The following is a 15011-nucleotide window of genomic DNA, read 5'->3' on the forward strand; positions in this document are numbered from 1 at the left end:
GATATTTACCATCAGGTAGACTGTATGCTCGTATATTATGTAAAAAAATAATAGCACAGGCTCTGAAGCTAGGAAGCTTGCAGCGGCAAAAATAAATAAAAAGATAAAGAAACTTGTTCGTTCTTTCAACAGGCAGCTCGTAAAGCCCGGCGTTGAGAAATCGCTCCTCTTTTTATGAGTTATGTGTTTTATTCGGATCGCGACGAAGATGAAGTGGCGTTAGGGACGGCGGACTCGTGTAGATTAGGATTTAGTTACATGGAAAAGTTCACTAACATGGAAAGATCTGGAGTTTTCTATTAACTTTCTGTACGGTTGTTTGATGGAAATGGAAATGTATGTGTAAAAACAGTTTATTGAGAACACGGGTCATGTCGTCAATCCATTACTGTCTCACTGCTGGACATGGGTCTCCTTTGCCTTTAAGCGAGAGGGGTTTAGGATAGATCATCGTCCACCGCGCTGGTCAAGTGCAAATTAGTAGATTTCCCAGACCTTTTCTCTTTTATAACTCTCAGGCAAGGTTTCCTCACGATGTTTTTCTTTCTTTTCACACAAGTTTATTTACTATACCCAAGACACCCTTGAATATTATGACAATTATCGCGTGGTCAAAATTAATAAGCAAAATAAATTTAGTTGTAAAAGATTTCAGAAATCGTCTCCTATGATACAACCCACCAAAACAATCACTTTCCATGTTTCATGCCGGTGCGGATAGTTCACGGTTTATGCGTTCCTTGCACCCCATAAATAATAGTGCCACGATAATGGTAATGGGATAATAACTTCATAACTGTGAGCCTTTATGCCCCATAATGCCGATGTTTAGACATCGCTGTGGTAAACCCTGTGACTTCGTAAACGACTCTATTGAATAGGGCTCTAAAGACCTTATAGTTGTCAAAGTAGTGTTTATTTTGTATTTAAATATGTAATATAATTTGTAAATGAGGGACATTGTAGACAAAGGGAAATTATTTTTTAACCGACTTAAATAAAGGAGAAGGTTTCTCAATTCGACCGTATATATGATTTTACGTGTGCAATTAGTTGTTGTTTCACTGACGAGAGCCATTGTAAGTGCTTGACATCGTTAAGGTTACTTAGAATGAATTTGTATGTATTACGTTTATAATGACCTTGTAGGGATCCAATTAAGTCATGTGACATTTTTAGCGACAGTAATTCCCTTGGTTGCAATTCGGTGCGCTTAGAGGCATTTTTCAAAAGAATCATATAATGTGTTCATACACGTTTTATGTTTTATTACTGTACAAAATTCTGTATTTCCGGACTTATTGGCTGTCAATAAAGCGACTTACTAATACATTGTTGTAAATTGATAGTAGTGATTCAGAAAATATTGCGTACGTGCGTAGCACACAAGTCGTCCTTACATTGGAATCGGATGAACGGTTTACAAACATATGTGGGATGCACGAAAAAACAAATATTTCCTTATAAACAGATACTTGACTAACCGATACAAAACATTAGTCATTAGACTGAGTTAATTGCTGGAACGCATACCCCGGGCGCAATCACACCGCGCACGGCTAATGTCTTGCGCAAAGCGTAAAGTGCCGCGAATCACGGTGTGATTATCGCTAAACACGGACACTGACATAGAACACGGTACGGACAGTACGGTAAATATGTAACATATGACGTTTAAGTTAAGATTCTAATGTAATATTATAATATTTTCGTTTACCTCTCACTCGTTAGAAAGAGACTTGACTTGACTGCACATGACGACATTGTTATAATTAAGATGTGACTTTTGAAAATTAAGTTAATTCGCACAATTAATATTGATTCTTGGCTACAAGGATTTCCTATCTTTGTTTTGGATATGTAATCCTATCTGGGGTTGATTACAGATGTCCATGGGCGGCAGTAGTCACTTACCATCAGGTGGACTTCATGCTCGTCTGCTACTCCTATATTATAAAAAAAAACATGAAGTGCGTTTAGTAGTATACTGAAGCACTGCGCGCGCGCACCGCCCGCGCACGTGTCAACGGCCGCAGGTGCGCAGTGTCGTTGCCCGGGGCGCTCATTGTTTGCCGTACGACCCTATGTCGCTTTGGTTTTATGCCCTCGTGTCATATGTAAGGGTTGCGAAAATTTTGCGAGGTGGATTTTTTGCTCACTTTTTTCTAAATAAAGATAATTGAAAAGGTGTTTGAGTATGATAAATCCGAACCTCTACATTGTAGTAGAGCTTTGATATAATTAACGCCTTATACAATTAAAACTACAAAAACCAAAATAATAATAATATAATGGATAAAAATTATAAATTAATTATGTAATTTACACTAGTTCACATAAAAAAATGATTAACTTAATTAAGTGCAAAAACTTAATTTATATTTACTTATCTTTAACGTACTTACACGTTCGAGAAATATTAATTAAGTATTTCCATTCTAAGATTTTTCTTTCATGAATTTATACTTCAACGTCTCTCTCTTTTCTTTAGGATTCGCCTGATAGAATTTAATGGCCTATAAATGGTCAAGATTTGATAAGTAAACACAAATAGTTTGATATATTAAAAACACAAATAAATGTATTAACAACGAAACAATTATGTTAATTAAAATCACAAGTCCGCTTAATGCGAACAAGTCAGACAAGAAGTTTCGCGAACCAAAACTAAATTGTGCATTGCTATGAGCCAGTGGTTGTAAACCTTTTTGTCGGTTGCTACACATTACATTTGTTTTGTTGTTTAGAAGATGTACATCGTACAATACTGTGAATTTTCATGCTTATAACTACTTTGTTTTCAATCCAATTTGATCATTTTTTTGTAGAATTTTACTCGCAAATAAAATGAATAAAAATTTCATAGCAGTACATAAAATGAATAAATAATGATTAAAAAAAGTATTAATCCAACTATTATAACACATATATTTCAAACGCAAACCTACGATTTTGAGCCGAAAACGATATACGATCTGTCTCTATGCGGTTAGGACTACGAGTAACTCCAGAGTTAAATTAAATTCGAATGCAGGTGTGCGTCTACGAACAGCTGTGCAGACCTGTAACCTATTTATTATCTGCGCACTGTCCTGTCACCTGAGCACGTGGTGGTATAATTGTAATGATAACACGTCAAAAGGTTGATAACCCCTGACGTAGACGGTCACTGTACTCGGTTTGTCCTACGATTGATCTTTATATCGAATATTTAGTAATTTCGGTATCGTAGTAGATGTTTCTTTATTCATATGTAGCGTGTGTAGGTCGTAATTTACTTGCGGGGTTTTCATAATAATGATCGGCGTTATTTAGATTCCATTATCATATTCATTCTAGTATTGAATATATGTGCGATTGTTAAGACCATAGTGTAGATTCTTAATTCTTAGTAAAATTGGTGACTATCACATCGAATTCTGGTTCAAATATGTAAATTATGAAACAACGTAAGAAGTCATATTTAAATCTATTTAAAGTTACAAATGTACACTGAAGTAGCGTTGAGGTGCATGCTCCCGGCGTTTTTCAGTTGTGGGGAAGCAATCCTGTAAATTTGTATGAAATTATGTTTACATTAAAACATGAAAACTTACATGATAATGATGTGGAAAAAGAAAAATATACGCCATCTTGGGTTCAACAAAATTCAAATAACGCTTTTAAAACGCGCGTACGTAACTTTAACGTATAACATTAACGTTTATTTGAACCATTAAGACTGGTATTCCCCTATCATCTTCACATGAATCCAAACCAATTTATACTGTTTAATCGAAACACAAAAGTGTTAATTACAAGAATGACTCACCGATTGTTAAGTTTTAAAGTGAAAACAGCATCGATTCGACAACGTAACTAATTCGCGTCGAGGCTCAACAGGCGATAAAGGCTTCCTGCCAGAAAGTTTCAACATTCATTCCCACCCCCGCCCTTAGAACGTTCACACTTTATATTCCACCCTTAACGCGGGTGCGACACGTCCTTATTCACGCCTTTATCGGCGATTCGATTCGGCGATAGAATACAGATATGAAATTTATTAGAGCCTACTTGCCGCTCAAAGAGGTTATCGCCGCGCGAAGACAGCCTAAATCTCAAGGTGTGGCTTTGTGCTCAGTGTGAGCTGGATTGCTTTCTTTCCAAAGGTTTGAATTAAATTTAGCTATATATTTATATGGTTTAATGTTAGTGGTGAGAGTAAGACTACCACATCTGTCCTCAAGTTACAGACTTGTCAGAAGTCACCACATCTGTCCTCAAGTCTGTAACTTGAGGACAGATGTGGTGACTTCAGGTAGAACCCTTATGTAGTTGGCTAGTTAATAACTGATATCTAAAGGCGAGAGTAACCATTTCCCATCAAGTGGACAATATGCTGTATCCACTTTGGACCCTCCACATTGTTCTCATATGAAGTGAAGAAGTTTTGTAAACAACGTTCTCCAAGAGTCTCAAGGATAAAAACACAAGGCCACCTTCAAGGATAGTAGAGCATGTTGCAACCGAACCACAACGCACTACCTTTAATATTTCATATTAGCAACCGAATCGAGCCAATCATGAAACATTAAATCAGCATAATACATCCACCGGCCGGAATAAGATTCAATTACGAGGATCCTGGTAATAACCAACAAGATACATTACATGTTGTAAGCTGGGAGCCGCATGGTAATGGACCCAGTAAATTGACCAATCAGGTACTACGTGCCTACTATCAACTCATATACACTTAATAGACAACACTTATGTCGATGGAAATAAACTTCAAATCTCAAAGAAATTCCACCTTTAGGGTGGGTTGCACCATATAACTTTAACCTTTACAAAAGCCTCACCAACAGTCAAATCCGTGGTTAAATAAATCATTAGTCGTTATTTTATTTAATGTTGAATTTACGTCATTACTTACATTTAACGTTAACCGCTCGATTTCGGTTGGTTGAAGTTTGGTTTTGTCAACTTCCGCATCTATCAACGTCGATTAAAATTGTGGTGACAGAGACACAAAATACATTATTGGCAATTAACTTAGTGTAATTGTTACATTCCATCGCTATCGTCAAAGTTATTGTTTTAGTTAACTTTAACGCAAACTTTACACGGGCCTTCGGTGCAACCCACCCTTAGTTAAATGCAATGCGATCGTGGTAATTGGGAGTTAGCAGTATATGCATCCGCGCTTCCTATGGGAATAGGTTTCAATCTAATAAAATCTGTCTTATGTTCGCCGGGTAATATGCGATTATTTGCGATAATAACATGCGTCCGGTAATGGCTTAAGAGATTGAGTCGGAATTGCGTAACGTTGGCGTAATTTGGTTGCATCGGAGCGAGATGCGATGCTATGGGTACCTACTGTGGATTTCTATCGTAAAATTTTCTTACGAGCCAGAGACTTTGTATGTGTGCTATTAGCTTCTTTATTGTGTGCAATAAGAGTAACAAAGATAGAGTAATTTGTCTTGGATTAGATTAGTAGGATGGGCGGTATTGGTAGTATCGGAATTAGTAGTAGTATAGGCGTTAGTATGTATGCGCTTTAGTTAAGTATATTTAATGAAAATTCGAGTGGGAAAAATGCGTTATTCAGGATAAGTTGGTGCAATTCCGAAAATAAAGTATTTTTTTTTTAAATAATAACAGCTTACATTTCTTTATTACCTGTCAATCGTGAAAATGCAAAATATATATCTAGCCGGTGACATTTTGTGTCTATATCATTTGACAGATGTTTCGTTAGTAATTTCATAGTGTCATGCGCGCACGCAACTTCAGTCACGTCATGTAACACATTTTACCTCAACACAGTTTTACCTCAATGTCATCGAAATTTTACAATTAACCGCAGACCATTGACTCATCGTCATTAGTCATGGGTATTGGGGTTTGGATTCATTTTCAAGGTTTAAGGATAAAGTTCATTAGACTAGACAATTTATTCTTTAAATCATTACGGAAACTAGAAACTTACAGGTTGCCCTACGAAAACAGAAACCCTTTGCCTTACGTGATATCGAAAAGTTTCACTTATGCAAACGTATCATTTACTTGATACACACAGACAACCGACAGGTATTCCGAAATTCACATAACGCACCCAAACAAGATACTAAGTGCATCTTAAGGACGTCGTGGTCAATAACAATTAGAACGCACCCACCGTCGTGGTGCGGTCAGACTCGGAAATGTGGGAATGGCGTAATTTGGTTGGTGTCGTGACCGCCGCGACCGTGGGAACGTGGGGCATTACCGTTGCGACCCGGTACGAGCATGGGTTGAATATAAAAATAAGAAGCCCATGGTGCACATGCACAAGCAGTGATAGCCTAGTGGTTAAGAAACTCGGCCTCTCGATCGAGGTTCAAATCCGGTCTTGATTTTTCATAAAAAAAATATTTGCGTATTAGAAATTAATTATCAATTGCATAAACATCGTGAGAAAACCTGTACACCTGAAAGATTTTATTAAAAAAAATCTTAAATGTATATGAAGTCTACCAATACCTACTTGGGCAGCACGGTGGACTAGTCCTTCTCACTCTGAAAGAAGATCCGAGCACAGCAGTGGCATAGTAATGGGTTGATAATGATGCACAGGCGAGTCCACTAGTGTTGCAAATGCCCATAGGCTGCCGGGTTGTTAGTGCATTAGATAATTAAATGCTCGTTGAGTTGAGTATTTACTTAATTTGTGGTATAAACGGTGAATTAACGTTGTATTCACTATATAAGTGGACATTCTGTTTTACTTATAATATACTAATATGAAAATGGCGCCTTACCCTTTAGTGGTGATATGAATAAAATCAAAAAATCCATTTATTTCAATCTGATTACGTGAAAGTTTTAAAAGTCTTGCACACATAGATTGGTGTATTATGCCCAATATACCTAACACCTTGATATTTGGAAATATTAGAATTCTTAAACACTAACATATCATCTATTTCTTCCTTACAGCAATATTATCGTGATATTTTCTTGTAATAAGGTTTACCACCTTCATACAAGAAAGAAGAAAGCGACATTTCCGTATAACTCTCAAGGGTAACAGCATCTGTGACCCCATTTGGATTTTTATTCCATATGAAGTTGTTTTAAGCCTTCAAGATGTCCATGGCATCACTTAATATAAGGAGGACAACGAACTACGAACCCATTTCTCCCACTAAATAAAAAGCCACCCGCAAACATCAATGCGTCGCGATATTTCGAATCGACATAAAAAATATGGCATTCCCATTTCCGTAGCGTTTTTTCCACTGTGTGTGTGTTTTTTTTAAACCGCGATCAAAAACACTTCCAACTTCCATTAAAATATACATCTCGATGTACACACATGTGCATCAGACGCAATCTAGGACTGCTTTGTCCTACTCGCAATCTCAATAAACCAGCGCTTTATTCCCCACGCCCCGAGTACACCCCCACGGGGTGGGATGGGGGATGGAGTGCTATTAGGGCGTTTTTATATCGGACTTACTTCCGCTCTTGTTTTTCACAGTGAAACCTGCGTTTATTTGCACGTATTAAGGTTTTTCTGTTTTTTGAATTAGCTTTTATACAATATTAAAAAAACAAAGATTATATATTTTATTAACATTTAGAACAAGCGTTTTGACTTCATAAGGTTTTGTCTAGTTGACACTAAACGTTTGTAATATTGCCATTGAGGCAAAACATCAAAAGCTACGACAATTAAGTGTTTAACAATAAGGAGCGCAAAGCTATCATCGTTTAGATAAGGTATTCAGTTTATAATAGAACGACAACTTTCTACTCATGTTCTGTAATACGTAGTCCATTAACTGTAATGGGTAACTCCATCAAAAGCTCATAAATAGTGGAATTTATTCTGATTTTGTAATGAGTTAGAGCAGTCATTAAAACGCGCGGTTTTTATCGTCCAGTGCGTAAACGGCCTTAGATTGAGGGCGTTTCAAGATGCCTTTCCGATGCCGCTTGAGGATGCTCGGAGGCTCTATAGATGTCTACACATAATTGTTGTTTTGTGTGTCTGTTTTAAACACAGTTTGATTTTTATGTCTCTATCTCGAAAGACAACCTTCATGAATAGAAACAAGATTATTTTTTGTTTATGTTAAATGCCATATGTGCCTTACCGGGACTCTTATTTAGTCATAATTCAGTGTAAAACTGACTAGCTGACCCGGCAAACTTTGTACCGACTCAAAATCTATTTATCAAATATATTTCATATAAAATATAGCCTATCTTACTCGTGGATAATGTAGCTTTCGAATGGTGAAAGGATTTTTAAAATCGGTTCAGTAGTTTTTGAGCCTATTCATTACAATCAAACAAACAAACAAAGTTTTCCTCTTTATAATATTAGTATAGATATGACAATTAATAAAATTCGTGTATTTTAACTGGTGTTTTAAAAAGTTAACCCTTTAAGTTACCTCTTCATATCAGAAATTTATAATTTTTTTTTTATAATTTCTTGTTCGTTGTTGTAGTAACGATTTTAATAACATTATTAATCACGATCCCATCTTACGCGTTGCCGACTATTTACCGGTGGCTGGAGCGCCAATCTTTTATTAATCCATAAAATCTCCACCCGCCTTCCCTGCGAAGACTCGTATACTTTCCTTTACTACTTTTCTTTTGTTAACTCTCGGTGAACATACTTAGAGTAGCTTTTTATTTTATTTTTTATACTTCCTTAGTTTAATTAAATTCAGAAATGTTTTATATTGCTCTTATGATAGTTTAACATAAGGTGGTAAAACTTAGTTATTTATCAATAAAAACATAATTAATAATATTTTTTATTTTCATAATGAATTAGCGTTGATTGTTTTTTTAGTGTTTCACTATCAATGCATATGTAAATGATAGGATACATAAATCATATTAAAATTAATATAAAAGTAAAAAATAATTAATACCGGAACATAGATTAATAGCAAAAAACAAAATCTGATGTTAACTGATTTTGTCAGATTAACCGAAATCAATTGGGCCGATATGTAGATATTATTAGATACGAGTTCAGGATTTAACAGATTCGTTATTAATATCACGACGATATAACTACTATTAATACGTTTTTGAAAGGGCATCGGACACAGGTACAGGAATAGCGAACGCCAATAAATTTGTACGTTTTTAGGGTTGTCATTCACTTGTTTTTGCCGCATGTCCAATATTCGAATAAAAGTGTTATTCTTAGTGTATTCCAGGCCTCTATATATTTATATATTAATACTAGTGGTACCCGCGGCTTCGCCCGCATTTTAAAGAAGTAATATGACATACATAAAACTTGTACCTGCATTGGAATGACAGTGGTGCCATCTGTCGAAAATTGGTCTCCCCAGCTCCCATACCCTCGTGGGCTCTTGGACAACAACTTTGCTAAAGATCATCATTTGATCAAATGCATAGTTTCCGATTCTATAACTACTTACGAATTAAAAATTAATTAAAAAAAATCTTTTCCCACGGACTAAATTGTGAATCTAAACCATTCTCAAGTCCCCTTGAACACACGCAACAAATTTCATCAAAATCAGTCCAGTCGTTTAGGAGGAGTTCAGTGACATACACACGCACATAAGAAATTTATATATGAAGATGTACGTAAGATTTTATGTATTTTGTCTAATAAAAATATAATAGCTTTTAATAATACAATACATAGTTCCTTCGCATTTACAAAAAAAAAAAAAACTTTTAAGAATTTACATTTTTAGGAATAACATATTATTAATATCAATTATCTTGTCGAATATATCGCCCCTATCAACCCTACCAGCACGTCGAAATTTTAAATTGATACGGCCATTGAAAACAGAATTTTTAATGCGTGTATTGAAAAACTGAATTCAATGAAACGGAACGCGACAGGAGCGGCGCGGCGTCGGCGGACTTGAAATTGTTTCAATTTTAAAAATAACCGACGGCATGCATGGCATTACTTTTAATTTCTGCGTTGCATTTTGAAAATGAACGTGCTCAGGTATAAATTGGTAGGTGCTTTACGTATTTACTTTTATAATTGTCTTGACTTTCTGTATAAGTATCTACCTATTTATCTTTCTATAAAACAATTTTAAGACCTTTATTTCGGACGACATTTCGTTTTTTACCTTTCAATACGCTGTATAAAATGTTGTGTCAATATCGCGTCAACTGAATAAAAAGTAAGAATTAAAGACTATAATTAATAACGAAATTTTTCCCCTTTTTTAAATAAAAATACAATTTTGTAAAAAAAAAATATCAAATTATCGAGTCCATTCATATCCTACTCGTACATTTAACGGATCTGTTACTTTGTATTTTTTGGCAGATAATACCAGTGACTAACGAAAGTATTTTCGACATTCCAGAAGTGTAGTAGTACACTGACCGTTTTGTCATGTGCATTGTCGATAATCTAGTAGATTTCATCGTCAACTTGCTGGGCACGGATTTCGTCTCGAAGTGAGAGGGGTGTAGTTTAGACCTTAGTCCACCGCGCCAAGTGCGAATGGAAAGCATTCACACACCTTTAAGAACTTTTTTTAAGTTCCTCAGACACGTAGGTTTCGTCTTAATGTTTTTCTTCATCAGTTAAGCGAGTAATAATTTATTTATAATACGCATATAACTTTGAAAACTCAGAGGTGCGTGCTTGGGTTTTGAATCTCTTACTCTCCGATTGAGAGGTGGAGTTTCAGCCACTAGGCTATCACAGTTTGTTGCAGGATGGCAGTTTAATTCACATTTATTCTAATATGTTCTTAATTAATTTACTCATTCACATTTTCCATTGTCCCCAGGCCACCCGGCGCGACGCGAGAGCGAGTTCAAGAAGCCTGCGCACGCGCCACACGGCACCAATGGCCGCGTGCACCGCCCTTATTACAATAAGGTATGCTTATTGTAGTTAGCGGTGTAGTTAACGTGGTAAAGTGAATAAAAATAGTGTACTATTATAAAAGAATATCAAAAGTCCATGAGATTTATTCCGGGCAAAGAGGGGTAATCTCGAGACGCGAATAATCATATCATCAAAGGCGACATATGAGAAACCAGGTGGGTATGAAGTCCCCCCGTATCGTATTGTGAGTAAATACTGTAGTTAGTGGTGAAATGGTGTTAGAATCTTTCGTACTTTGACTTCGAAGGCACCACCTCCATGCTTATTTCGATCTTGTTAAGTAAAGAGTAAAGAGTCGCTGTTTGATCTGATTTGAGAGGTGAAGTAAAGGGATGTAGGAGTTATAACATCAATTGGGAAAATACTTCCTTAAGTTCCATAAGTGACACACGTTCTTAATAATAAAAAATATTCTAAAAACCTATATAATTTGTACTTCATTGGTATGCTTTGTCTCCAGGGCGAGGGTCTTACCTCGACGGGCGCGGCCGCTCACCGACCGCCCCCCTTGCGGATACCTAACGGGTTTCAAGGACAGGTTTGTTTTGCTTTTATTATTTTATTTTTATTTTGGCGTATAGAAAAAATTGCTTACATAGAACTGCTGGGAATGAATTTCTACTGGATCAAATTTGGACTTTAAATGTTAAGAAATATCATGATGTTTTATCATTGGAAAATAATCAAAAGACTAAACTATGTTGCACGCATATTTACCGATATTGTCTATAAGTGACTTTAAAATACCAGCAAAAGTTTGCGCTATACAAAAAATACTTTTTAATATTCTCCGGTCTAGTCAATAATGATTAGTTAATCTTGAAATGGCTGAATCTCTTTTGGCGATATATTTACCAATCACTCGAAAAAATATATTTTTATCTTACAATAGGCTTACATTCATTACATTTTACCGAGAATGTATAATTGTAAATATATCGGATATTGAAATACCCTTATGTTACTTTAAATATAGCTATTTATAAAAACCACTTTGAATATACGACATTACGCTCGAATCCATGCAAACAAAGCGAGCACAGAATGAATGGACTAGTAGCATAGAATCTCCATTTTCCCCATAGTCACGTCAATATTATTAATTCATAAAGAGATCGGCTTAATCCCGCTCGGGGCATCATTAATACGGATTAATTGGTGCGGCGCCACGAGTAACTTTGGGGTAACGGGCTCATACGCAAATACACTGACCTTTATTATGTGCCTACGTCTGGTTTTGTTTGTTTTGATCTACTCGTAACTGTATAATAACTTTGGTGTTCTTAGAGATTTTGAACTTGTTTATCTTGAACGTATCTAGAAGCGTATACTTTATTAATTACGGCTATATGTACGACTATGTAGAAGCTTACACTTCATTAAGTACGGGTATATTTACAACTATATAATAATAGTTTGATATTTTCATAATAGTGATAAATTAGCAGTGATGCCTAGTGGTTAAGAAACTCGGCCTCTCGATCGAGGGGTCCGAGGTTCAAATCCCAGGCACGCACCTCTGATTTTCAAATTTATGTGCGTATTAGAAATTAATTATCACTTGCTTAAACGGTGAAGGAAAACATCGTGAGGAAACCTGCATACCTGAGAGATTTATATAAAAAAAAAAATCTTAAAGGTATGTGAATTATACCAATACGCACTTGGCCAGCACGGTGGACTATGGCCTAATCCTTCTCATTCTGAGAGGAGACCCGTGCCCAGCAGTGGGACAGTAAGGGGTTTATGATGTTGATGATGATGTGCAGTTTAGTAAATTAGGCAACTATTTTCTGAAATTATTTCAAATTCGATACTTGTTGTCTAAAATAATGTAAACTGATATATTGCGGGTCTGGGAATTCCGTTTGTCTATTATATTGTTACAGGGAAAAATATTAAATATTAATAAAATAATTTTCCTTGTGCGTCACAACAAATTGTTTACCTTATCCACGTAAACTATAAAAAGTAACACTTGAGTGGTCGAGCTTAGTTAAATACCACTCGATTTAAACGAATCACTAAAATTTTAGGAAATCTTCCTGTTCTTTATCATTTCAAACAGTTCACTTTTATTTGAGTATTATTTTCGTTTGCTTAACCCAAATATTCCACCGGTAAAACGTATCTCAACAATAACGTATTTTATTGCAAAAAAGTCGTAAATCGCATATCATCGCTCGCCGTAAACGTTCCCAAATTCAATATCTCGTTTCGTTGAAGAGATGTGACGCATAAACGCGAAAATAGTTTTTATTTATTTATTTTGCATTCTTCGCGGGAAAATTTCCGATGTGATAACCCGGTTATCTGTTTTAAAAGGAAATACCTAGATATTCGTATATAAAAAGTTTTTGTACAGAAATTTGTTACTTGTATTTAAATAATAACTAAATAGGTCGGTAACATTGTGTTCTTTTGGTTTGTGCATTTTAAGTTACAAAAATATATTTATATTTTAGAAAGTGACCTCGGCCACATATGGACATTAACTACAAAAATCCTAGGAGTCCTAATTGAGTTGAGATCGGCCACAGGTGCGTTGCTACCATCGAGGACTAAGATGGAATATCTAATCTAATATATAAAATTTTCGTGTCACAGTTTTAACAAATAAGTGTAACAAATAAATGTGGCGATGACGTCTCTACAGTCGAAAAACGTGGTTCGTTTTACTTGTCCTATTATCTAGTAGTAGTCATTAACCATTTTTATTGTTCACAGCACACCATCGATAGCAGTCAACCGCCTATAGAAACCATTCTAAAGGTATGTAAAATAGATTTTTAATTAATTTATATTTATGTAGCAATAAAGAGATTTACTATAAAATGTACATTGTACTCGTACATAAAAAGACAATATTTTTGGTAATGTGTGTACTAACTCGTTGTACTTTTGTTACCCAGGAGATGAAGACTCTTCCTACCCCTTTGTCGGTGATCGCGGCGACACCGCGGAAGGAGCTGGAAAACAAGTTTATCTTCAACCCCTACACTAATAAGGTGAGGTGTTGCGAGGAACTTTGGGTACTTTGATATAGCTGCTACGAAGTTTAGTTTCATATAGGTGATGTGATTCCCGATCGCTGATCTGGACGTTGCTTAAGTTTACAGATCAGTCCCACTTCAATAAAACCAGTTAATAATTATGAATCAATCTATCAATTGTTTGCACGTTGTTTCAAGGTTGAAAAAAAAAAAACGGATTGATTGATTATAATCGATTTCATTTATGGCAATAGTGGTAAGAGTCGTCACATGTAGGACTCATAGGAGGTTGATACTGTTTGTTTCATTTCATTAAAACATATATCAACTTCCTAACGATCAATTCAAAATACGTAATAACCATCGAATACGAGTTATATGAAAATTAGTTGATATATTTATTTATTATAGGTGCAAGAAAACCCCCAATTGGTCAACAACGATCTCAAAACTCCCATCACAAAACCCGGTAAGTCTAGATTACTCTTTACACTAAGTGCTGTCATCTTGGACTTTTATTAATATTTAAAGAAATATTTAAAGATTTTAAACCTTAAAATTAGAAGAGTATCCGAGTAACATCCGAGCTTACTTTGATAAAAAAGGTATTCGTATCGTTTTCCAGGATTTGTAATATTATAATATTTTGTAATTGTTTCGATTTGATAATTTTATTTCATATAGGTATAGCTGATCTTATATTAATTATTATATTTAAATAAGTCATGAAAATAGTTTTTATTAATAATTTAGTTGCATCGTTTATGTCTAAGAAATTCAAGACTTGTTTATAATATTAAAATATTCGAACTTTTTAATATTTAGCATAGATTAATACCGCCTTGAAATTGAATGAAGCCACAAACGGCTTATTAGTAAGTCCTTTTTTGAATTCTTGACAAATAAAAACATTTTTAGTTTACGTAAAATTTACGAATAAATAACTAATACTGCGTAATTTACATAATAAATAAATAAGTATTTCAAATATTTTAGGAACATTTTAGCACGGAGACGTGGCAAAACTTTTTTACGCAACTATTTCAATTCTCCAAACTGGGTACATTTTCTTGTTAGGAGTGAGTAATCTTTACTAATCTATGATATTTAGATAC

General features: G+C 35.2%; 1 protein-coding gene across 1 annotated transcript in view; it reads left to right on the forward strand.

The window, feature by feature from the left end:
* The window catches only part of lilli (AF4/FMR2 family member lilliputian), a 152701-nt gene that overhangs the window by 75852 nt on the left and 61838 nt on the right, over positions 1-15011 (forward strand). The window contains exons 5-9 of the mRNA XM_073089563.1: positions 10803-10894; positions 11364-11441; positions 13631-13675; positions 13816-13911; positions 14308-14365. Of these exons, the coding sequence (XP_072945664.1) occupies positions 10803-10894; positions 11364-11441; positions 13631-13675; positions 13816-13911; positions 14308-14365 (369 nt within the window). The remainder of the gene's footprint in view (positions 1-10802; positions 10895-11363; positions 11442-13630; positions 13676-13815; positions 13912-14307; positions 14366-15011) is intronic.

Source organism: Epargyreus clarus, unplaced genomic scaffold, assembly GCF_041222505.1.
Source record: "Epargyreus clarus isolate Ecla_fem2 unplaced genomic scaffold, WU_Ecla_fem_2.2 ptg000029l, whole genome shotgun sequence".
NCBI classification, from domain to species: domain Eukaryota; kingdom Metazoa; phylum Arthropoda; class Insecta; order Lepidoptera; family Hesperiidae; genus Epargyreus; species Epargyreus clarus.